This window comes from Rattus norvegicus, chromosome 4 (assembly GCF_021556685.1).
Source record: "Rattus norvegicus strain SHRSP/BbbUtx chromosome 4, alternate assembly SHRSP_T2T, whole genome shotgun sequence".
NCBI lineage: Eukaryota > Metazoa > Chordata > Mammalia > Rodentia > Muridae > Rattus > Rattus norvegicus.
The window spans coordinates 69,191,437-69,217,768 of record NC_141537.1 but is presented as its reverse complement, the minus strand read 5'-3'; the positions used below and the strand labels follow the sequence as shown (position 1 = coordinate 69,217,768).

Sequence of the window (26,332 nt, the reverse complement as noted above, 5' to 3'; positions counted from 1 at the left end):
TGAAGAGAGTCCTTACAAATTGTGATAAAGATGCTGAAGTATATGTAGAGCTCTTCACAGTTGATAGCTTCTCTCTGGGGTTGGGGAAGGACTTTTTCTTTAAGGGGCTGGTTGCTGGGAGTTTGACCATGCTTCCCTGAGTACATGAGCAATCCAAATTGGACTTGTGTTTTTCTTTCTTCCTCACTTTCTTAATTGTTTTGGGGGGAGCAAGGGTGGGAGAATGGGAAAGTGAGTATGATTGTGGTACATTGTATGAAATTCCCAAATAATTAATAAAATATTATGTTGTGGGGGAAAAAGGAATCTATAATGAGAAAGTATTTTTTTACCTTTTAAAAATAGTTTATTGAGGAAAAAATATAAAAGTTGTAGACATATTGAAAACCATTTCAAGAAATTTTGACTAAATTACACTTTACAAAATATAAAATATTAGTGTCATTCCTAAGTGAACTCTCCTGTCCCATGAACCATGGGCTACCATCAGCTTTCAGCTCCCTGAATCCTCTGAGATGTTTTATTCTGTATTTCCCAGATTTCCACATGAATGGAATCAAATTCACGTATTCTTTCATATCCTGTTTCTTTTACTGCAAAATGGTTTCAAATTTTTACACACCATTCCACATTTCAGCCATTCTTGCCTTGCTGGTTTGTTTCATTGTATGAACATAATATTGTTATTTTACTCCTATTGGTGAATATTTACACCTGTGGGTGAATATCTGAGATTTTTCTAGTTGAAGGATATTCTGAGTAAGGTCACCCAGTTGCACATTCCTGAGTAGGCTATGGTTTTTCAATCTAATTGCTGTAAACTCTTAAGGTGGAGAATTCCTTGCCTTAGTGAATTATCTTGTGTTTCTAAGGTGATAGACTTTGTCTCCCAGATGCCAGGAGCACCATTTCTTCCTTCCTTCCTTCCTTCCTTCCTTCCTTCCTTCCCTCCTTCCTTTCTTTTTTTCTTTTAAAGTAGAACTCATTTATTTCTTTTCTTTATTTTTTTTTTTTATCGTTATTAACTTGAGTATTTCTTATTTACATTTCGGTTGTTATTCCCCCTTCCCGGTTTCCGGGCCAACATCCCCCTAACCCCTCCCCTCCCCTTCTCTATGGGTGTTCTCCTCCCAACCCTCCCCCCATTACCACCCTCCCCCCAACAATCATGTTCACTGGGGGTTCAGTCTTGGCAGGACCAAGGACTTCCCCTTCCACTGGTGAGGAGCACCACTCCTTGATGCCAAGTTAGGAGTTATTATCAATGAAAACATCTGCACATATTGCTAAATAGACCTTGCAGAGGGAGCATGCATAACTATTGTTTTTTTTTTTTAAGATTTATTCATTTATTATATATAAGTACACTGTAGCTGTCTTCAGATACACCAGAAGAGGGCATCAGATCTCTTTACAGATGGTTGTGAGCCACCATGTGGTTGCTGGGAATTGAACTCAGGACCTCTGGAAGAGCAGTTGGTGCTCTTAACCGCTGAGCCATCTCTCCAGCCCACTATTGTTTTTTAATAATATGGAATAATGGACTTCTTTGCGCACAGTGTAAAATATAAGTAACTTTTTAAGGCTCTAACAGTTTATCCAAGAAGGTGTTTCATTTTATGCTTCTACTGTCAATGTGTGACAGCCCTAGGTATGCCACATACTTCTCTATGCTTAGTATTGTTAACCATTTCCAATTTAACATGTCAACTTACAACAGTAGGTTTTAATTTAACAATTAATGAATGGTCATACTCACGAATAAATATCTTTTAGGCTCATTACCAAGATGTCTTCTTCATTATGAAGTAACTTCAAGTCCTTTGTTCATTTAAAACGTGTTCTTTTTTGTTACTATTTTTTGGAAGTTTTTTTTTTTATAAGCTCTCTGCATGACTTTCCTAAGACATATGTGCTCCAAAGACTTTTCTCATCCTGTAGCTTACTTTTTTTTTTCCATCTTTATTAACTTGAGTATTTCTTATTTACATTTCAATTGTTATTCCCCTTCCCTGTTTCCAGGCCAACATCCCCCTAACCCCTCCCCTTCTCTATTGGTGTTCCCCTCCCCATCCTCCCTGCATTACCACCCTCCCCCCAACAATCACTTTCACTGGGGGTTCAGTCTTGGCAGGACCAAGGGCCTCCCCTTCCACTGGTGCCCCTACTACGTTGTTCATTGCTACCTATGCTGTTGGAGTCCAGGGTCAGTCCATGTATAGTCTTTAGGTAGTGGCTTAGTCCTGGAAGCTCTGGTTGCTTGGCATTGTTGTACATATGGGGTCTCGAGCCCCTTCAAGCTCTTCCAGTTCTTTCTCTGATTCCTTCAACGGGGGTCCTATTCTCAGTTCAGTGGTTTGCTGCTGGCATATGCCTCTGTGTTTGCTGTATTCTGGCTGTGTCTCTCAGGAGAGATCTACATCCGGCTCCTGTCTGCCTGTACTTCTTTGCTTCATCCATCTTGTCTAATTGGATGGCTGTATATGTATGGGCCACATGTGGGGCAGGCTCTGGATGGGTGTTCCTTCTGCCTCTGTTCTAAACTTTGGCTCCCTATTCCCTCTCAAGGGTATTATTGTTCCCCTTTTAAAGGAGTGAAGCATTCCCATTTTGGTCATCCTTCTTGAGTTTCATGTGTTCTGTGCATCAAGGGTAATTTGAGCATTTGGGCTAATATCCACTTCTCAATGAGTGCATACCATGTGTGTTTTTCTGTGATTGAGTTACCTCACTCAGGATGATATTTTCCAGTTCCATCTATTTGCCTATGAATTTCATAAAGTCATTGCTTTTGATAGCTGAGTAATATTCCATTGTGTAGATGTACCACATTTTCAGTATCCATTCCTCTGTTGGGTCCTCAGGTAGTTCAATGTCCAATTTTCTGATGAACCTTCAGACTGATTTCCAGAATGGTTGTACCAGTGGCAATCCTAGCAACAATGGAGAAGTGTTCCTCTTTCTCCACATCCTCGATAGCATTTGCTGTCACCTGAGGTTTTTTTTTTCTTTTCTTTCTTTCTTTCTTTTTTTTTTATTAACTTGAGTATTTCTTATATACATTTCCAGTGTTATTCCCTTTCCCGGGTTCCGGGCAAACATCCCCTTCTTTATGGGTGTTCCCCTCCCCATCCTCCCCCCCTTGCCGCCCTACCCCCAACAATCTAGTTCACTGGGGGTTCAGTCTTACCAGGACCAAGGGCTTCCCCTTCCACTGGTGCTCTTACTAGGATATTCATTGCTACCTATGAGGTCAGAGTCCAGGGTCAGTCCATGTATAGTCTTTAGGTAGTGGCTTAGTCCCTGGAAGCTCTGGTTGCTTGGCATTGTTGTACATATGGGGTCTCGAGCCCCTTCAAGCTCTTCCAGTTCTTTCTCTGATTCCTTCAACGGGGGTCCTATTCTCAGTTCAGTGGTTTGCTGCTGGCATATGCCTCTGTGTTTGCTGTATTCTGGCTGTGTCTCTCAGGAGAGATCTACATCCGGCTCCTGTCGGTCTGCACTTCTTTGCTTCATCCATCTTGTCTAATTGGATGGCTGTATATGTATGGGCCACATGTGGGGCAGGCTCTGGATGGGTGTTCCTTCTGCCTCTGTTCTAAACTTTGGCTCCCTATTCCCTCTCAAGGGTATTATTGTTCCCCTTTTAAAGGAGTGAAGCATTCCCATTTTGGTCATCCTTCTTGAGTTTCATATGTTCTGTGCATCAAGGGTAATTCGAGCATTTGGGCTAATATCCACTTATCAATGAGTGCATACCATGTGTGTTTTTCTGTGATTGGGTTACCTCACTCAGGATGATATTTTCCAGTTCCGACCATTTGCCTACGAATTTCATGAAGTCATTGTTTTTGATAGCTGAGTAATATTCCATTGTGTAGATGTACCACATTTTCTGTATCCATTCCTCTGTTGAAGGGCATCTGGGTTCTTTCCAGCTTCTGGCTATTATAAATAAGGCTGCGATGAACATAGTGGAGCACGTGTCTTTTTTATACGTTGGGGCATCTTTTGGGTATATGCCCAAGAGAGGTATAGCTGGATCCTCAAGCAGTTCAATGTCCAATTTTCTGAGGAACCACCAGACAGATTTCCAGAATGGTTGTACCAGTCTGCAATCCCACCAACAATGGAGGAGTGTTCCTCTTTCTCCGCATCCTGGCCAGCATCTGCTGTCACCTGAGTTTTTGATCTTAGCCATTCTCACTGGAGTGAGATGAAATCTCAGGGTTGTTTTGATTTGCATTTCCCTTATGACTAAAGATGTTGAACATTTCTTTAGGTGTTTCTCAGCCATTCGGCATTCTTCAGCTGTGAATTCTTTGTTTAGCTCTGAACCCCATTTTTTTTTTAATTTTTATTAACTTGAGTATTTCTTATATACATTTCGAGTGTTATTCCCTTTCCCGGTATCCGGGCAAACATCCCTTTCCCCCCTCCCCTTCCTTATAGGTGTTTCTCTCCCAACCCTCCCCCCATTGCCGCCCTCCCCCCACCAGTCTAGTTCACTGGGGGTTCAGTCTTAGCAGGACCCAGGGCTTCCCCTTCCACTGGTGCTCTTACTAGGATATTCATTGCTACCTATGAGGTCAGAGTCCAGGGTGAACCCCATTTTTTAATAGGGTTATTTGTCTCCCTGCGGTCTAACTTCTTGAGTTCTTTGTATATTTTGGATATAAGGCCTCTATCTGTTGTAGGATTGGTAAAGATCTTTTCCCAATCTGTTGGTTGCCGTTTTGTCCTAACCACAGTGTCCTTTGCCTTACAGAAGCTTTGCAGTTTTATGAGATCCCATTTGTCGATTCTTGATCTTAGAGCATAAACCATTGGTGTTTTGTTCAGGAAATTTTCTCCAGTGCCCATGTGTTCCAGATGCTTCCCTAGTTTTTCTTCTATTAGTTTGAGTGTATCTGGTTTGATGTGGAGGTCCTTGATCCACTTGGACTTAAGCTTTGTACAGGGTGATAAGCATGGATCGATCTGCATTCTTCTACATGTTGACCTCTAGTTGAACCAGCACCATTTGCTGAAAATGCTGTCTTTTTTCCATTTGATGGTTTTGCCTCCTTTGTCAAAACTCAAGTGACCATAGGTGTGTGGGTTCATTTCTGGGTCTTCAATTCTGTTCCATTGGTCTATCTGTCTGTCTCTGTACCAATACCATGCAGTTTTTATCACTATTGCTCTGTAATACTGCTTGAGTTCAGGGATAGTGATTCCCCCCGGAAGTCCTTTTATTATTCAGGATAGTTTTAGCTATCCTGGGATTTTTGTTATTCCAGATGAATTTGCAGATTGTTCTGTCTAACTCTTTGAAGAATTGGATTGGTATTTTGATGGGGATTGCATTGAATCTGTAGATCGCTTTTGGTAAAATGGCCATTTTTACTATATTAATCCTGCCAATCCATAAGCATGGGAGCTCTTTCCATCTTCTGGGGACTTCTTCAATTTCTTTCTTCAGTGTCTTGAAGTTCTTATTGTACAGATCTTTTACTTGCTTGGTTAAAGTCACACCGAGGTACTTTATATTATTTGGGTCTATTATGAAGGGTGTCGTTTCCCTAATTTCTTTCTCGGCTTGTTTCTCTTTTATGTAGAGGAAGGCTACTGATTTATTTGAGTTAATTTTATACCCAGCCACTTTGCTGAAGTTGTTTATCAGCTTTAGTAGTTCTCTGGTGGAACTTTTGGGATCACTTAAATATACTATCATATCATCTGCAAATAGTGATATTTCGACTTCTTCTTTTCCGATCTGTATCCCCTTGACCTCCTTTTGTTGTCTGATTGCTCTGGCTAGAACTTCAAGAATTGTATTGAATAAGTAGGTTGAGAGTGGGCAGCCTTGTCTAGTCCCTGATTTTAGTGGGATTGCTTCAAGTTTCTCTCCATTTAGTTTAATGTTAGCAACTGGTTTGCTGTATATGGCTTTTACTATGTTTAGGTATGGGCCTTGAATTCCTATTCTTTCCAGGACTTTTATCATGAAGGGGTGTTGAATTTTGTCAAACGCTTTCTCAGCATCTAATGAAATGATTATGTGGTTTTGTTCTTTCAGTTTGTTTATACAATGTATAACGTTGATGGTTTTCCGTATATTAAACCATCCCTGCATGCCTGGGATGAAGCCTACTTGATCATGGTGGATGATTGTTTTGATATGCTCTTGGATTCGGTTTGCCAGAATTTTATTCAGTATTTTTGTGTCGATATTCATAAGGGAAATTGGTCTGAAGTTCTCTTTCTTTGTTGGGTCTTTGTGTGGTTTAGGTATAAGAGTAATTGTGGCTTTATAGAAGGAATTCGGTAGTGATCCATCTGTTTCAATTTTGTGGAATAGTTTCGATAGTATTGGTATGAGATCTTCTATGAAGGTCTGATAGAATTCTGCACTGAACCCATCTGGACCTGGGCTCTTTTTGGTTGGGAGACCTTTAATGAGTGCTTCTATTTCCTTAGGAGTTATGGGGTTGTTTAACTGATTTATCTGTTCCTGATTTAACTTCGGTACCTGGTATCTGTCTAGGAAATTGTCCATTTCCTGCAGATTTTCAAGTTTTGTTGAATATAGGCTTTTGTAGTAGGATCTGATGATTTTTTTAATTTCCTCTGATTCTGTATTTATGTCTCCCTTTTCATTTCTGATTTTGTTAATTTGGATACACTCTCTGTGTCCTCTCGTTAGTCTGGCTAAGGGTTTATCTATCTGGTTGATTTTCTCAAAGAACCAACTTTTGGTTCTGTTGATTCTTTCTATGGTCCTTTTTGTTTCGACTTGGTTGATTTTAGCTCTGAGTTTGATTATTTCCTGCCTTCTACTCCTCCTGGGTGTATTTGCTTTTTTTTGTTCTAGAGATTTTAGGTGTGCTGTCAAGCTGCTGACATATGCTCTTTCCTGTTTCTTTCTGCAGGCACTCAGAGCTATGAGTTTTCTTTAGCACAGCTTTCATTGTGTCCCATAAGTTTGGGTATGTTGTACCTTCAATTTCATTAAATTCTAAAAAGTCTTTAATTTCTTTCTTTATTTCTTCCTTGACCAGGTTATCATTGAGGAGAGCATTGTTCAATATCCACGTATATGTGGGCATTCTTCCCTTATTATTATTGAAGACCAGTTTTAGGCCGTGGTGGTCTGATAGCACGCATGGGATTATTTCTATCTTTCTGTACCTGTTGAGGCCCGTTTTTTGACCAATTATATGGTCAATTTTGGAGAAAGTACCATGAGGTGCTGACAAGAATGTATATCCTTTTGCTTTAGGATAGAATGTTCTATAAATAGCTGTTAAGTCCATTTGGTTCATGACGTCTCTTAGTCTGTCTACATCTCTGTTTAATTTCTGTTTCCATGATCTGTCCATTGATGAGAGTGGGGTGTTGAAATCTCCTACTATTATTGTGTGAGGTGCAATGTGTTTTTTGAGCTTTAGTAAGGTTTCTTTTATGTATGTAGGTGGCCTTGTATTTGGGGCATAGATATTTAGGATTGAGAGTTCATCTTGGTGGATTTTTCCTTTGATGAATATGAAGTGTCCTTCCTTATCTTTTTTGACTTATTTTAATTGAAAATCAATTTTATTTGATATTAGAATGGCTACTCCAGCTTGTTTCTTCCGACCATTTGCTTGGAAAATTGTTTTCCAGCCTTTCACTCTGAGGTAGTGTCTGTCTTTGTCTCTGAGGTGTGTTTCCTGTAGGCAGCAGAATGCAGGGTCCTCATTGCGTGTCCAGTTTGTTAATCTATGTCTTTTTATTGGGGAGTTGAGGCCATTGATGTTGAGAGGTATTAAGGCATAGTGATTGTTGCTTCCTGTTATGTTGTATTTGGATGTGAGATTATGTTTGTGTGCTTGAGAAAGTATTTTTTAAAAAAATAAATGATCAATAACGACTCTGGCTATTTTAGAAAGAAGGTGGTGTTACAAATCATTTTTTTTCCTTTCTAATAAGCTCTTTTATTATATGATGTCTTTTTATAAATATTATCAACACATCATAAATGAGAACACTAAAGAAAAACACTGATTCATGAAAGGCCAATTATAAAACTGCTGATCAGTTCTCAGTATATAGATATTCAAGGTCTGCAATATACTTTCCTACAAATCATTTTTAAGTTAGTAGTTACAAATCATTTAGACCTCACCAAGGCTCTGTTGTTGACAGTGAGATCAGTGTGATCTGACACTCATAATGTATTCCTGAATTTTAACATGTCTCTAACCCCCCCCGCTCTCTCTCCCTGCCCTCTCCCTCTCCCCCCCAACCCTGCTCTCGCTCTTTGTGTATGTGTATCTTCATGTGCTCACTTGTGTGCACATGTGCACACATCACTGTATATTCAGAAGCACACAGATGGAAGTATCCATTTCAAATGAGTACAGCAGTGATTGCTGCCAAAGTCTTGATATGCCCACAACTTTTTTGGGAACTAAAATTATATAGAGGAAGAGACACCTACTTATCTTTGATGTAGTATAATACTTTATATATATTGTGTCTTATGTTAAACTTGTACTTTGGAATGTAACTTACTCTTTGACCAGAATATTAGGAAATACTGTTTTTTAAATTAACATTTAAGGACCATGTAGATACAACTTAGATAGATCAAGTTTTCTAACATAATAAACTTATATTTTATAACACATTTTTTTTTAATTTAAAAGTGAGAATATTTGTAGTATTTTCATTATTTACTTCAAAACTTGTAACTTAAAACTCCTGTTTTAGATTATAAAGAAGCTGTAGTCAAAGACTGGATTTGTATTTTCATTTGGGAATGTCAGAGCGGTGTCCAGGTCCATGTGAATCTCCTTTGTTTTGTAGGCCTATGAAGAGTACACCAGCAAGCTAGATGCCCTTCAGCAGAGAGAGCAGCAGCTGTTGGAATCCCTGGGTAATGGAGCAGACTTTTCTGTTTCTAGCTCTGCATCAATGGACACCGTTACATCTTCCTCCTCTTCTAGCCTTTCAGTGCTACCGTCATCTCTTTCAGTTTTTCAAACTCCCACAGATGTATCACGGAACAACCCCAAGTCACCACAGAAACCTATCGTTCGTGTCTTCCTGCCCAACAAACAGAGGACAGTGGTAAGTCAGTCTTCATCATCATCGTTTTGCTCTTTCTTTGTGTTGAACATTATTATCATTGTTTATTCAGAGCCATGCAAACAGAATTATCCATTTTAAATAAGGATAGAAAAGACATGATTATTTTATGTCAATCTGTATAGTTACAGAGTTTTTTTTTTCTTTTTAATTTTGTTTGTGTATTTGTGTACATGGTTTCACTATGTAGCCTTGACTGGTCTGGAACTCACAACGTAGTCCAGGCTGGCCTTTGACTAACAGAGATTGGCCTGCCTCTGCCTCTTCAAGTGATTGGATGTCAGTATGCCTAACTTATCAAGCTTCATTGGCACTTAAATGTAAGTACCAGCTAAGAGTCAGTCAGGAGACTGAAGAGATGGCTCAGTAGTTGAGAGCACTGGCTGCTTTTTCAGAGGTCCTTGGTTTAGTTCTCTGCTCTCTTATGTTGGACCACAACCATCTATAATGACATTTTGAGGAGATTTGGTGCCGTCTTCTGGCTTCAAAGAATACCAGGCATACACATGGTGAACTAATGGACAGGCAGGCAAAACACTCATAAGTATAAAATAAAAACAAATACATATTTTTTAAGAGGCGGTCAGAATTTCAGGATTTAAGCTTGTATCAGGTAAGATTCTTTCCTCTGTGTAATCTAAATGATCAGAATTACCTTTCAGTGTGCTGATACTCTTTTCTTGTGTATGTAACTCTGAAAATTGTTGTCACAAGTGTCATTGTTTGAAACTGTATACCAGTAAGAAACATTTAAAGCAGAGAAATCTCCAAGTCCTCATAGAGGATCTTCAGTCTTCAAGTAAAGCCTTAATAACATTTCTGACCTTAAACCAGTAATTTCTTAATGTATATGGTTGCTTTTCTAATAAGATATACATTACTATTTTGTGTGTGTGTGTGTGTGTGTGTGTGTGTGTGTGTGTGTGTGTGTGTGCACGCACAGAGTGTGGGTGCTCACAGAGACTAGAGACATTAGAATGGGCTGCAGTTATAGATAGTTAGTGTGAGTCACCTGACGTGGATTCTGGGAACTGAACTCCATCCCTAGAAAAGCAGCAAGTACTCTTAACCACTGCTCCATCTCTTCAACCCTGGATGGTTGCTTCTAACTTTAATTAAAAGAGTTAGAAATCTGCTAAAATCAAAGTAGTTTTTCTTTGTTTTCCCTGTGAGACAACAGAAATTCAAAAGTTGGTGTTTATCAGTGTTCCAAAATTCCTTCTGACTTTAAAAAAAAAATGTTACTATAAAAGCATTTTGCCCTAGAGTCTAAAATTCCTGCATTAATGATCAGATTAGGAACCATCTGAGTTGCCAACTACCTACATATTTTTGGATTTTGCCCTTAGAAAATACTGTTTTTAGGCTGGGCATAGTGGTGCATGCTTTTAATCACAGCATTTGGGAAGCATCAGCAAGCAGAGCTCTGTGTGTTCAAGACCAGCCAGAGCTACACAAAGAAACCATGTCTGGGGAAAAAGGAAGAAAGAAAATACTGTTTTCAAACACTGTTAATTATCCAGAGTGTATTTTTACACACTTTATTTCTGCCCTTTCTTCCAGGAAGAATGGTTTGTAATAAAGCAAACTTGGGATTATTTAAGTTTTGTGCAGAATAAACTTAACTTCCAAAACAAATTCAGTCTCCTCCTCCTCCTCAAAAGCAGGAGTATAATGCAAAACCATTTGTAAATGGGAATTCTATCTCTGAAGCTTAAAAAGTTAATGGACACCCATCCCATCTCTGTCTTCGTGTTTTGTTGTTTATGCTTGTGAGCAGAACGTGGAAAACATTGGGGCCGGAAAGGTGACTTGGTGGTTAGAAGCACTGGCTGCCTTTGCAGAGAACCTGGGTCTGTTCTCAGCACCCACAAGACAGCACACAGCTATCTGGATCTCTAGTTCCAGGGGACAGAGTAGTTTCTCTGTAAGCACCGCGTGTATGTGATGACATACATGCAGGCCAAACACCCAGAAACACAATTTTAAAATAAATATTTTTTAAAACAACGTGAAAAGAGTTTAGTGAGCTGGTTATACAGTAACATGAATATTAACCTTGAGCAGATAACTTTTAAAAATAATTGATGTGGCTTTTTTATACATACACTTTAATACATTTTAAAGGAATAGTATGATCATAATACACAAAGTTAAAATACCTCTAACACTGATCCAGCCGTCTGTTTCGAAGTATTTTTTTCCGAGTGTGAAAAACAAGCATTTGTTTGTTAATCTATTTCTCATAACTCCAGGTCCCTAATGTCCATCAACAAGTAAATTATTAAGTTGGTTCTTCGTGTACATGCCTGTAACACAGCACTTGGGACACTGAGGCAGGTCGGTCAGTGTAGCTTCATCCTGATCTTTGTGTGGAGCTCTAGGTTAGCTAGAGCCACGGAGTGAGACCCCATCTCAAAGGTTTAAAAAGCTAAAAACAAAAAGTCAGTGATATTTTAAAACAAATTGTGTAGGGCTGGGGAGATGGCTCGTCAGTTAAGAGCACTGTCCTTTTCCAGAAGACCCAGGTTCAATTCTTAGCACCCCCTAGTAACTCACAACTGTCTGTAACTCCTGTTCCAGGGGATCTGACTCCCTGACACATGCAGGCAAAATACCAATGTACATAAAAATAGATAAATTAAAAAAAACAAATTGTGGTGTATCTATGTAAAGAACATACTGTACTACAAAAGCTACTGATACTCCCAATATAGATGAATCTCAAGAAAAGTGTGCTGAAGAGAAGGCAGACAAAAATAGATACATACTTTGTAATTTCATTTATATAAATTTCTAAAATGAACTCTTGGTTATATATGGTGGTGAATGCATATTACCTGCATTTAGGAAGTGGTAGCAGGAGGATTAGGAGTTCAAAGTTATCCTTGGCTACATAGTTAAGTTTTATAAACAAAGGCAAATTTTTCTGTAGTGACAGAAAGATGTTTAGTATTTGTCTAGACATAGGATTAGGGAAGGAAGGAGATATTGCATTGACGTACAAGGAAACTTCAGAAGATTATGTATATGTTCATTATTGTAAATATTGTAATTGTTTTAGTTAGGATTTCTATTTCTGTAATACAACACTATGACCAAAAGCAAGCTGGGGAGGAAGGAGTTTATTTTGCTTGCACTTCCACATCACTGTTCATCATCAAAGAGGTCAGGGCAGGAACTTAAACAGGACAAGAACCTGGAGGCAGAAGCTGATCCACAGGCTGTGCATGGCTTCTGCTTACAGGCTTGCTCCCCATGGCTTATCTAGTGAGCCTTACTATAGACCTCAGGTTTACCAGCCAGGGTGGCACTACTCATAATTTACTGGGTCCTCCTAAGTCAATCACTAAATAAGAAAATGCCATAAAGGCTTGCCTATAGCCCAGTCATATGGAAACATTTCTTAATTAAAGTTCTCTCCTTTTAGGTGACTCTAGCTTGTGTGACAGAAAAGTATATGTGTAACCAGACAGTATATGTGTGTGTATGTACAATGTGTATAAACCTGGGTACTCCACATCACTGCATGTTTGTATGTCCTTTATCCCTTATCTTACTCTTGTTTTATTACGGGACTTTAGAAATGCTGGTTGTCTTACTCGGCTTGTTTGTTCTTATTTTCTCTTATTATTACTATTTTAGATGCTTGCTTATATTCTAATGAGAGGGGATTATGGGCTTGATTTGGGTGGGTGGGAAAGTGGGAAGGAGCTGGGGGAGGGGAAACAAATCAGAATATATTATATGAAGAAAGTACTTTCAATAAAAAAGGAAGAATGCTGGTAGTCCTAGAAATAATAAGATAGATTTTAAAGAAAACAATTAAGGACAAGGAGAGATGTATTTAAAATCTACTTCACAAAACAATTAGAATACTAAGTATTGTTTTTTTTTGTTTTTTTTTTTATTAACTTGAGTATTTCTTATATACATTTCAAGTGTTATTCCCTTTCCCGGTTTCCGGACAAACATCCCCCTCCCCCCTCCCCTTCCTTATGGGTGTTCCACTCCCAACCCTCCCCCCATTGCCGCCCTCCCCCCATAGTCTAGTTCACTGGGGGTTCAGTCTTAGCAGGACCCAGGGCTTCCCCTTCCACTGGTGCTCTTACTAGGATATTCATTGCTACCTATGAGGTCAGAGTCCAGGGTCAGTCCATGTATAGTCTTTAGGTAGTGGCTTAGTCCCTGGAAGCTCTGGTTGCTTGGCATTGTTGTACATATGGGGTCTCGAGCCCCTTCAAGCTCTTCCAGTTCTTTCTCTGATTCCTTCAACGGGGGTCCTATTCTCAGTTCAGTGGTTTGCTGCTGGCATATGCCTCTGTATTTGCTGTATTCTGGCTGTGTCTCTCAGGAGCGATCTACATCCGGCTCCTGTCGGTCTGCACTTCTTTGCTTCATCCATCTTGTCTAATTGGGTGGCTGTATATGTATGGGCCACATGTGGGGCAGGCTCTGAATGGGTGTTCCTTCAGTCTCTGTTTTAATCTTTGCCTCTCCCTTCCCTGCCAAGGGTATTCTTTTTCCTCATTTAAAGAAGGAGTGAAGCATTCACATTTTGATCATCCGTCTTGAGTTTCGTTTGTTCTAGGGATCTGGGGTAATTCAAGCATTTGGGCTAATAGCCACTTATCAATGAGTGCATACCATGTATGTCTTTCTGTGATTGGGTTAGCTCACTCAGGATGATATTTTCCAGTTCCAACCATTTGCCTACGAATTTCATAAACTCGTTGTTTTTGATAGCTGAGTAATATTCCATTGTGTAGATGTACCACATTTTCTGTATCCATTCCTCTGTTGAAGGGCATCTGGGTTCTTTCCATTTTCTGGCTATTATAAATAAGGCTGCGATGAACATAGTGGAGCACGTGTCTCTTTTATATGTTGAGGCATCTTTTGGGTATATGCCCAAGAGAGGTATAGCTGGATCCTCAGGCAGTTCAATGTCCAATTTTCTGAGGAACCTCCAGACTGATTTCCAGAATGGTTTTACCAGTCTGCAATCCCACCAACAATGGAGGAGTGTTCCTCTTTCTCCACATCCTCGCCAGCATCTGCTGTCACCTGAGTTTTTGATCTTAGCCATTCTCACTGGTGTGAGGTGAAATCTCAGGGTTGTTTTGATTTGCATTTCCCTTATGACTAAAGATGTTGAACATTTCTTTAGATGTTTCTCAGCCATTCGGCATTCCTCAGCTGTGAATTCTTTGTTTAGCTCTGAACCCCATTTTTTAATAGGGTTATTTGTTCCCCTGCGGTCTAACTTCTTGAGTTCTTTGTATATTTTGGATATAAGGCCTCTATCTGTTGTAGGATTGGTAAAGATCTTTTCCCAATCTGTTGGTTGCCGTTTTGTCCTAACCACAAGAATACTAAGTATTGTATTTAAACAGTTCTTTGTCAGTTACCCATTTCTGGTTTTGTTTTTTTAAGATGAGGTCTGTATCCCATGCTGATCTTGTACTTAAGATCTTTCTATCTCTGCTTCCTCAAGTGTTGGGATTACAGGTTATCCCAGCATGCAAAGCCTAGATGTCATTCTTAATATAATATTACAGGTTGGTCCTGTAGATACCAGCTAAAAAAATATATACTCTTTTTGAAGACACTTAAAGGCTTTATTATATTTTTAGCAACACGGGATATCCAAAAATACAAATTCTCTGAACATACTGCAATTAAAATAAAAATGAATACCAATAGAAAAACTTTCTTTTAGAATTGCAGTCACTTCTCAGCAGACTAAAAATTTCTAAGGAAAATTAAAAAGTATTTTTATGAATAATGAAAATATTGCATGAAATAGGACAGGATATACAAAAGGCAACATATAAAATTTGCATTTTAATAATTTCTATGAGTTTTTTAAACACCTGGATTTGAACAAGAAATAAGATGAAGATCAAAGTAATAATTATAATAATGACCCAGTTGCTGTACAGTTATCGATTTTTAAATTGCATGAAATAAAGGTCTGAGGGAGTGGCTCAGGAGATAAAGCGTTTGTTGCTCAAGTGTGAGCTGGAGGACTGGTGGGTCAGAGACCCAGAACCCTTAAGGATGAACCGGCACTGTGGCTGCCTGTCTTCTCATTGCCCAGAAGATGGAAAATGGACCCCCTAGTGCAAGCTCACTAGCTAAATTAGCAGGAATCATCATGGTGCTTTCTTTTTTGCAAGTTACCTTGCTTCAAAAAATAATATGGTGGGGGCTGGGGATTTAGCTCAGTGGTAGAGCGCTTGCCTAGGAAGCGCAAGGCCCTGGGTTCGGTCCCCAGCTCCAAAAAAAAGAACAAAAAAAAAAAATAATAATATGGTGAGCAGTTAAGAAAGATTCAACGTGAACTTTGGGCCTCTACACAAACATGTGCCTATGACATGAACATATTTATGCACACACACACATGCGCGCGCACACATACACACAATTGCTATGACTAGGGCTGAGGCAGTAACTCAGATGGAATATTTGCCTATTTATATTCTGGGTTTGATCTCCAGTAGTACTAAAAGTAAATAAAATTTTATAACTTGGGGGTTGGGGATTTAGCTCAGTGGGGTTGGGGATTTAGCTCAGTGGTAGAGCGCTTGCCCTAGGTTCGGTCCCCAGCTCTGGAAAAAAAAATTTATAACTTGAAGTATAAAATTAAGAAACAGAATGGATTCTTGGGTCTGAAATATATATATAGCGCAGAGGTAGAGCTTTTATCTAGCATGTATGAGGTCCTACGTTTGATTCTCAGCAAAATACACACACACACACACACACACACACACACACACACACACACACACACACACACACACACACGAAATAGAAAATTCTAGGAAGTGCTGGAAGACATGAAGGTAAGAGGAACATCTATTAGGGTAGAGATGCAGGAGAGTGAGAAGGGAAATTGGTGGTGGAGGTGATCAAGACATTTGTAGAAATTGTCAGAAAATAAATTTCTTTTTAAAAAATGGAAGAAGCCTTGTAGCTGCTGAAAATTCTGTTTGTTTCTGCAACTGAGGCCCTAGAAATTGGACTGTGACATATGCATCATAAAAGGCATATAAGTTTTATTTGATGTTAACATTGTTATATGTATGTGAAGTCACAAAAGGTGAGAACCCAGTAAGTAGGTAGGCATGACAAGGTATATACCATTCCAAGAAAGAATGTTGTAAAACTGTGGGAAGGCAACAGATGGGCTTTCTAGTGGCAGTAAATTATAAAACGATAAATATGTAAGGAAAATTAATAGAAGATACAGTTTATTCTCATAAATTATGACTGTTCCTCATGTCATAAAGCTTTGGATTCTCTTACTGTATCATATCAGAAGTTGCCCTTTACATCAAATAAAGAAAACTGTGATGTTTCTGTTTGTTTGACTGCTAGTCAGGTCCTTTCGATCATTTACTTTCTTCATTTTCATGAACATATATAGTATACTTGGAGCATATTTCTCTTACACTTACTTCTTACCTTGTTTGGGATGTGTGAGTAGGTGGGCTTATGTTCATGTGTGTACATATACACATACATATACATGTGGGCATGCATGCGGAGACCAGAGGACATCCTGAGGTGTTGTTTTTTTGAGATGGGGTCTCTCACTGGCCTGGAACTCAGCATATAGGGTAAGCTGGCTGGCCAGCAGCGAGCCCTCAAGACCCACTTTTCCCTGCCTCCCCAGTACACATGCTACTACATCCAATTTCTTTGTTTGTTAATTTATTGAGACAGAAGTTCTAAGCCTTTCTAGCAGTGAAAGGCTTCTCTTATCCTTAGGGACATTTTCTAACTGATTAACCTATTTTAGTTTGATTAGCACCATAGTTTAATAGTAAAAGATACAACCTTGGGGTTGGGGATTTAGTTCAGTGGTAGAATGCTTGCCTAGCAAGCGCAAGGCCCTGGGTTCGGTCCCCAGCTCCGGAAAAAAAAGAAAAAACAAACAAACAAACAAACAAACAAAAAAGGCAGGAGCATGGCAGTGTCCAGGCGGGCATGGTACAGGCAGAGCTGAGAGTTCTACATCTTCATCTGAAGGCGGCTAATAGATTTACTGACTCTCAGGCAGCTAAGACAAGGGAATTAGAGCCCACACCCACACGGCCACACCTCCCAACAGTGCCATTCCCTGGGCCAAGCATATATAAACATCACAGTCCATGTAGTCCTGACTGCCCTGGAATCTATGTAGACCAGATACCTCACAGACTGACCTTAACCTCACAGAGATCCTGCTGCCTCCGCCACTGAAGTGGGATTAAACTCACGCACCACCACAACTGGCCTTAATCCATTTGCTTTAAGTTGGTAAAATAATATTACTAGTTACAATTTCCTTTGACTAATGAGTAAAGGAACCCATATGATATTTTAAAGGTGTTATAAAGTAAATAGCTGAGCTTTAAGAAATGATTTGAAAGAAAACCTCCTTCCTTTACCTCTTGCATGTATTTGTGTCATAGGTGCCCGCAAGATGTGGTGTAACGGTCCGAGACAGTCTAAAGAAAGCACTAATGATGAGGGGTCTCATCCCAGAGTGCTGTGCTGTTTACAGAATTCAGGACGGGTATGCTTTGTATGTGTGTGTCACTTTCTTTGAAAAGAAATTAGACATAAGCTTTGAGTAGTTTTTATCCAAACCTCTGGAATAGGGAATTAGCTCAAAGACTGGAAAGGTGGCTCAGTACCCACACGGCAGCTCATAGCATCTGTAATTCTAGTTCCAGGGGCTCTAAAACCATCTGGTCTCCTCAGGTATACATGAGATGCACAGACTTATGCAGGCAAAACACCCATATACATTAGAAAGAGGGAGAATATTTTTTACTAAAAGATTTAAAATATCAACTTAAAATTGTACTAATACTACTCTTAAAGAAATCTCGAAAGCTATTGATAATTTGTGCAGTTATATTGTTTATTCCTGTGACAGATGCCTTTATTAGAGATTATAATTTCTATAATTTGCGAACAATTAGAACAGCAGTTCTCAACCTAGGGAGTCAAACAGTCCTTTCACAGGGGTTGTCTAAGACCACCGAAAATATATGTATTTCCAGTATGATTCATAGTAGAAAAATTACACCTATGAGTAGCAACAAAAATAATTTTACAGTTGGGGATCACCACGATATGAGAACTATTTCAAGGGTCATAGCATTAGGAAGGTTAAGAACCATTACAGTAGAATGTGATTTGTTTAGATAGTCTACATTTCTATAGTCTTCCTTTTTAAATACAAGCTCATAGTTCTACGAAAGTCTATAAAATCTCTTATATTAAAGCATCTTTTCATAAAGTAATATTATTCTAAATAGTTATGTTTGAATCTACATCTTGAGGCATGTTGTTCCCTGGATGGTCTTGTTCTCTGAATTTGATGATAAGTTTTGTTTGTTTGTTTTCATTTGTTTGCTTATTTGTTTTTTAAACCCCAGGAACAATTTGGTTTTGACTGTTGTAGGTTTTTCTGGACCAACTTAGGAGTAAATATATTTATACCGCTCTTTGTTTGACATTTATTAAAGTTTAAACCTAAAAATTAAGACTGAAATTTCTATTGTTTGAAAATATTGGGGTAGAGTAATCAAGAAAGGATTTCTCCTACATTCTTTTCAGAGAGAAGAAACCAATTGGCTGGGACACTGACATTTCCTGGCTTACTGGAGAGGAGCTACATGTTGAAGTACTAGAGAATGTTCCTCTGACAACCCACAACTTCGTATGTATCCATTCATATTTGAATTGTCAAAACTGGTCAGTTTCTTTTGAATTTTTTATTTAGGGAATATGAAATACAGATGAATAATTTTGTGGTTGATAATTGGCCTGAGTTCTGTTCTTTAAAATACTGTATTTAGAGAACTTTTATTGATATTTATTCTTTCTTTATAGTTTAAAAAACATATATGTCTCTTAAAAGAACAAATAAAAACAAAAAAAATTAGTCTGATATAAAAGTCTATCTATCTAGTAAAATAAAATTTTCCTACAAGTCATCATTTGTATAGATGAATAGCTAATAGCTTAGTTGTCTCTGTTCACAAATGCATGGCGGTAAGCACAGCTGACTTATTTCTCTCTTGCTTACTTCCCATCCCTCTCTCTCTTAAGTGAAGGATGGGGTCCTGCTGTGTGATATTCTCCCTTTTTCCTTTTCTCCTCAGTGGGACTTGTGTTTCAGCACACCTAGCTTTGTTCTTGTAATAATTGCCTAGCAGCCTATGAGGATAGAATCTGAGGCCTTCTCTCTGTTTTTATCTTTATAACATATCATATATAGAGTTAGACTGCCTGTATCTTGACATACATATTGTTTCCAAAGATTAAGGGGATGGATGGGAAAGGAGCATAGTTGGATATCGAGCTCTCCTTGAGACTTTATCTTGTTTTTTGCCTTTGATAAAACCTAGCTTAAGTTTGTCACCAGCCAGCAACAGACTCCTAACCACTCCCCACTCAACTAATACATCTTTAGATATACTTAAATTCTATTCTTAACTAAGCAGAAGCTACGGCCAGAAGAAATAATTTTTTTGGTCCGTCTTTATTCACAAAGTTATCTTTCAGATATGGTTTGCATAAAATCCATACTCAGATGCATAGTCTACCTTTTACCCTTCCGTTGTTCTGCTCTCTTCTCTATTTCTCTTACTGTCCTCTTCATCCCACCCCCACCCCGCACAGGTAGGTACATGTGCATGTGCGTGTGCGTGTGCGTGTGCGTGTGTGTGTGTGTGTGTGTGTGTGTGTGTGTGTTGTTTCCTGAGATAATGGTAGCAGTGCTAAAGATGCTTAGTTTGGCAGTTAAATAGATCAAAAGAGGTATTTCTCACTTCTGTGTAATCACAGGCAAATGGAAAAGGAAGAAAGCTAGAAACAAGCATTTGCTTTTTCTCACATGCTTTCTCAAGTGATGGGGAAACTGAAGAAAGCACACCCCACTGTGTAAAAGTTCCTGAAAGGCCAGAATGGATTATGTACCAGACTAATTCTTAATAGCTGTTGATTAATATTTTTTGAAAATAGAATTTTAAGTCGGTATAGTGGCACACACCTTTAAACCTAGCATTGGGAAGCAGAGACATGCAAATGACTAGGAATTCAAGGACAGCCTTGTCTACATAGTAAGCCCTGTCTCAAAAAACTAGAGTTTTAGAGCAGACCTGCTTTTCTATACCTGGAACCCTCCACTTGGGAGGCAGAAGCAAGGGGCTGGTTGAAAGTTCAAGACCAACTTCTGTCACAGAAAACATTTAAACAAAAACATAAAATTGTAATAAATGATATAAAATTATAAGCTATGCTTGATGTAAGTGCTATTATGTAGGTTTAGGTATATATTAGGTCATCATAAAAGGATACATTATCTATTGATTGTGGTTTTTAAAAAATAAAATCCAAGATGATTGAAAATACAAAAAGTCATCCTTGCTATCAGCATTCTGAAATAGCCATTGTTGGGAGTCTCTCTGTTATATATTTTTCTGCCTATTGCTTACTGCAAGGCGTATACACTTCATCTAATTTCTCCCTCGGGAACAGAGAGTTCCCTTAGTACAGTGCAGTTTCTTTGATCCATGTTGTACATTAAAAGTCCTGATAAATTTTTAATACTTTTGAGCATTTATTTATTTTGTAATATGAAGAAACTAATCTGAAAGGCAAATGGAAAAGGAGGAAAGTTAGAAACAACAGTATTTAACAGCATTTAACTTTTAACAGTGTGTTCAAGTCTGAAGGTAGAAGTTTTCTTTCCTATTACCCAAGTTTCAGATCTAAACTTTAAAAAGTTGCTAAATTTAACAGTATTACAAACAATTCACTTCGTAATTCTGTGGTCAGAATAAAATTGCGGTATAGATTTTGTGTAGCAATTGATAATTTTAATAGTTTCTATTTTAAGCCCTGGGTGATTATTTTCATATTACTAAATATCTTTTGCCATGATTTCTTGCTTTAGCAACTTAAGACCTCACATGCTGATTGCTGGTTCCATTAGGAGTAACTCGTTTGCAGGATTCTGCCTTCTCTCCCTCTTTTCTTCCATCTCGCTGCTGTTCTGTTTGAGAACTGAGGTTGAATAAGTCTATATCTTTGTTTCTTCTACTGTCAGCACTAGCTTTCCTTAGCTTCCTTCTTTGGGTAGGAATTGAATGATAGCCTTGGGTTTCCTTCCTTTTACCTCTAACTCTTCTTTTTGTATTTTTACTTCCTTTATGCTGTTAAGCTTGAAATCAGTTATTCTTTTTAATTCAGTTGTTTAAATTTTTTTGAGACTTTCATGCACAAGTCCCTTAGAGTGTTGCTTGTTGTCCATTTGAAGCTGGATAACATATCAGGGTCTCAATTCTTTTATTTGTTTTATTGTCTTGATTTCTGAGTTTTTATGTTGACTATTAAGATGGGATAGTATTTCAAATCCCATGGTTTTAGTATTGCATTTTGATGTGTGACTTTTTATGATATAAATATACTAAAAATTGTTATTTTAAGTAAGTGAATGAATGTGTTGTTTATAAAAAGGATTCTTGCGGGGTTGGGGATTTAGCTCAGTGGTAGAGCGCTTGCCTAGCAAGCGCAAGGCCCTGGGTTCGGTCCCCAGCTCCAAAAAAAGAACCAAAAAAAAAAAAATTGGATTCTTGCAAGTATCTGAAACCATGTATGATTTTCACTTTCCAGGTACGGAAAACTTTTTTCACCTTAGCATTTTGTGACTTTTGCCGAAAGCTGCTTTTCCAGGGTTTCCGCTGTCAAACATGTGGTTATAAGTTTCACCAGCGTTGTAGTACAGAGGTTCCACTGATGTGTGTTAATTATGACCAACTTGAGTAAGTAATCCACAAAGAACCTCTTTACTATTACTTTATAGTTAAATTTTCATAATGTGGAATTAGTGTACTTTGAAAATCATGAGGGACGTTTTGCCCATTGCAGTTGTTAAAGAATTTTTAAAGTAACAAATAGTCCAAGCAGCTCTTCTCTCTCAGAGAGGTGAGCACTGGCTCTGGGGCATATAAAACTTTTATTCATGTGCTTTTTAAGTAACAACTACTAGTCCTTAGGAATCACTTTTATATAATTTGGGGTGGATATAGAATATTGTTTTAGTCAAGTTGATGGTTGTCTTTCTGGACGACGAGTCTGATTCTACAGCCTATTATAGCAGTTATGTTGATCCCCTCACTGTCACCTCACCCATGTCCATCTGTTTCATCTTAACCCCTGCTCCCTTTATTTAAGGGAATACTTATACACGAGTTATTTATTTCTAAAATTTCTTTTTTTCTTTATAGCATATTTAATAAACATAGTAGATGGTATCTATTATATAATAATCTTTCTCTATAATTCTTTTTGTTGCTGCTGAAATGGAATTTGACTTTAAAATTAATTATAATGATATATCCAACTTAGCAGCTACCGAGGAGGCAGAGGCAGGTGGATCTCTGTAAGTTCAAGACCAACCTGGTCTACAAGTGAGTTCCAGGACTACACAGTGAATCTCAGAAAAAAACAAGAAGCATAATCTAACTTACCACTAGATGTTTTTCTTCTAGTTTTTAAATAGATGATTTTCTCCCTGTGGTATAGAAATTGACTGAAAAGAACAATTAGTTCTAGATCTGAGCATGCCCTTGAAAGTACAATATAATTTTTTTAAAGAAACCTTTGACAAAAATATATGTAATTGAACTTTGTTGATCCTGAAAGTAAAACTTGATCCCACATTTTCTCACTACTTCTGTGTTCTCTTGTATTGAAGCTTCTGGGTTTTGCACAAGTTAGGTTTGTTTTGTTTTGTTTTGTTTTTGCCTCACAGTTTGCTGTTTGTCTCCAAGTTCTTTGAGCATCACCCAGTACCACAGGAGGAGGCCTTCTCAGCAGAGACTACCCTTCCATCCGGATGCTCTTCCGCACCCCCCTCAGACTCTATTGGGTATGATTTGATTCTTGCTGTTTAATGATGTGCTAGACGGACTGCCTTTCTTTGGATTGTTTGTATAATTGTAAACCTTTTCAACACTGGAACTGTTAAATTATAGATATCCCCCCCCCAATTATGTATTTTATCACTAATGTATAGTATCACAGCATTGAAGCATTTACATTCATTTGGTCCAGAGTGGGATTAAAAGCCTGGTATTAGAGTAGGTCACAGCCTTAATCCCAGCACTCATGAGACCAAAACAGGCAGATCTCTGTGAGTGGAGCCTGACCTGATCTACACAGTGAGTTACTGTCTTGAAACACACACAGTCAATCAATTAATCAATCAATCAATGGAATTAAAGCTGATGTATGTAGACGGTTTTAAGATCAATTGTGAAGAATGTCAAAATAAAATTCTTATGCCCTGTTATTCACCATTTTATCAGGTAATGTGTGACTTCTACTTAAAAAGCATTAACATATGAGTTGATAATTTTTAAAAACTACACATTGTAATAGAGTATATTAAACTTTGTGATAAGAACGTAAATATTTTATATTTATAGAATGCAAGAAAGTTGGATGTACTCAAGAAAGCTTAGCAGAGTTGTGATTTGAACTGGTCTTTAAAGAATTGCTGGCTACAGCCAGGGTTGTTGCATGGAGAAACCCTGTCTAAAAGAACCAGAGAGAGAGATGGGGGACAGGGGAAGGAACTGGAGGGAGAGAATGAATGGCTAGAAGCTAAATGAACTCTGAGTGAGAGCGGATGTAGAGAAGAGAGCAGGTTTCAGAGCTAGTCACGAAGCTTACCTAAGCTTTTAAGGAGTATAAGAGAGACTGATAGGGTGCACAAATCTGAAATCCCAGCACTTAGGAGGCTGAAGCAGAAAGGTGATGAGTTTGAGCTTTGCTTCAGAGTGAGACCATAATCTCAAATAACAATGGAAAGTTGGAAGAAGGAAAGTGCCATATGTGAGACCAGGTAGTAGGGAATCTTGACATTTTGGCTCGTATTTACTTGAGATATGAAGATCTGGGAGAATAAAGGTTTTCAAGCAAGTTACCAATGAGATAAAAATGATTTTGAAGGGAGAATTTACTTAGCAGTAAGATTTAGATGGGCAGGAAACCCTAAGGTGAAGACGGCCTAAAATTAAGGGGAGGCCATATGCAGAAAGGCAGGGCTTCACAAGGACAGAAGGCAGGTGGAAGCAGTGCTGTCAGTTTAGGGGGGAAGGCAAACATTTACTCTTAAACTATCCCCAAGGCATTAATTCACAGTAGAAAAAGAGACAGTAATTTAAGTTGGCTCTTGAATATTTTCGCATAGGTCTGTTACGCTCTTCCCATTATGTTTAAAGCAAGATTATTTATGCTATGTCTGGAAGTATATAGTTTTAAAAAGAAATGTTTCTCTGGTGGTAGCAGCACGCACCTTTGATTCCAGCACTTTGGGGTCGAAGACAGATGGATCTCTGTGAGCTCAAGGCTAACCGTCTCTGTAGAGCTAACTCCAGGAGCCAGGGCTGCACAGAGAAACTCTGTCTTGGAAAGACAGAGTGGGAGAGGGGAAAGGAGGGGAAGAGAAGTTTCCAGATAGCACTCTGACCTAGAATAGTTCCAAAATGCTTAGTGCACAAGTAATTGTTTTACTAGTCCCTTCTTCCTTGTATTCTTCACAGTATGTTATTACTTTAGGCCCAAAAACCTTATTCATTCATTCATTATTCATTCATTCATTCATTGTGTGGGCAGTGATATATAGGTGTTTGTGTATGTATAATATACCATAGTGATTGTGTAGAGGTCAGGGAACAGCTTTCATGACTCAGTTCTCGCCTTTCACTGTGGAACCAGGGACCACTTGGGTGGTCAGCCTTTCACGACAGTCACACACATGGTTATCTCGCTAGCCCTTATTTCTTTAGACTTATACCTCAAAGAATAATAACATTAAGGGGATACTTATAATAGACCTGCAGTTTTTATTGCAGGCTTGCAGTCTAGTTGAAAGAACTTGATTTCCAGGATCAAGGAGCGACCCTTCCTCAAATAAGAAAGCAATAGAGAAGGCTGCCTGGTGCCCTCCTCCCCCGTCACACACAGAATTGGAGTGTGTGTGAGATGAGATGGCTTAATGGGCAAAAGTGCTCGCCATAGGAGGAGGGAAAGGCCAAATGTGGTCAGCTGTAACCCCAGCATTCCTACAAAGGATGGAAGGGCCTCACATCAACACAAGTCTACACAGCATAGCAGTAACAAGGGACCTGACCTCAGAAGGAGGTAGGAAGAGAACTGACTCCAAAAACTTTGTTTTCTTCGCTCCATGTGTGCATCATGGCATGGACACTTACAAACAAACACGCAATAATAATATCAAAGAGCATATTTTTATATCACTAGAATATAGACAATTATGTAGTATTGTCAGGTTGTAACAGTTCTCTCTGATGGCTCTGCCTTAGGTTTTTTTTTTTTTTTTTTTGGTTCTTTTATTTTGTTTTTAAGATGATCAAATCAAAATAATGTTTGGGATTTCAGTTAATCCTTTAGCTACCACAATTCAGAATCTATTGATCTGTGAGGCTTTTCTAATGACAGATGCCAGTTCTGTGAACGGGGTTACAGAACATAAAATTAACTTGGCCTCTCTGAAGGGTCATAATGGTAACAGCACAGGTTGTCTTCTAGTGAAGGGTTACTGTTTCAAAATTAAGGGAGCATTTGCCTCTGCCACAGCTATTTTTTCTTGACTAGAGTCAAATAGGATCTGGTCTTGAAAAATGTGCAAGCTTCTCTATAAGTTAATTTCCTAATGCTTTTATGTCAGTGTGTAAAATTACCTTTGTAAAGATAGGAGCCAATCAGGGTTCTCTAGAGGAGCATAACTTACATAATGAACTTACAGAGTGTGTGTGTGTGTGTGTGTGTGTGTGTGTGTGTGTGTGTGTGTGTGTGTGTGATTTTTTTTTTTTTTAGAATGGCTTACAGAATGGCTTATGGTCTAGTTAGTCTAACAATGGCTGTCTACCAATGGAAGGTTCAACAATCCAGTAGTTGTTCAGTCTGTAAGGCTGGATGTCCCTACTGGTCTTCAGTATCTGCCAGAATCCTGAAGAAGGAGGCTCTAATGCCAGTGCCAGGGTGGACTTGCTAGTGAGAGGGAGAGCAAGCAAGCAGAAAGGAAACAAGCTTCCTTCTTCTGTGTCCTTTACCTAGGCTGCCAGCAGGAGGTGTGGGCCAGATTAAAGGTGGGTCTTGCCATCTCTAAAGATCTGAT

The 26,332-nt window shown here is 38.6% G+C and overlaps 1 protein-coding gene across 19 annotated transcripts in view; it reads left to right on the top strand.

Annotated features, from left to right (window-relative positions):
* The window catches only part of Braf (B-Raf proto-oncogene, serine/threonine kinase), a 135,394-nt gene that overhangs the window by 47,991 nt on the left and 61,071 nt on the right, over positions 1 to 26,332 (top strand). For 7 of the 19 annotated variants that reach the window (XM_087655561.1, XM_087655556.1, NM_001427466.2 and 4 more), the window contains 5 exon segments: positions 8,833 to 9,096; positions 17,580 to 17,683; positions 18,736 to 18,838; positions 21,799 to 21,947; positions 22,940 to 23,056. In XM_087655561.1, coding sequence (XP_087511687.1) covers positions 8,833 to 9,096; positions 17,580 to 17,683; positions 18,736 to 18,838; positions 21,799 to 21,947; positions 22,940 to 23,056 — 737 coding nt within the window. 19 annotated transcript variants of the gene reach the window in all.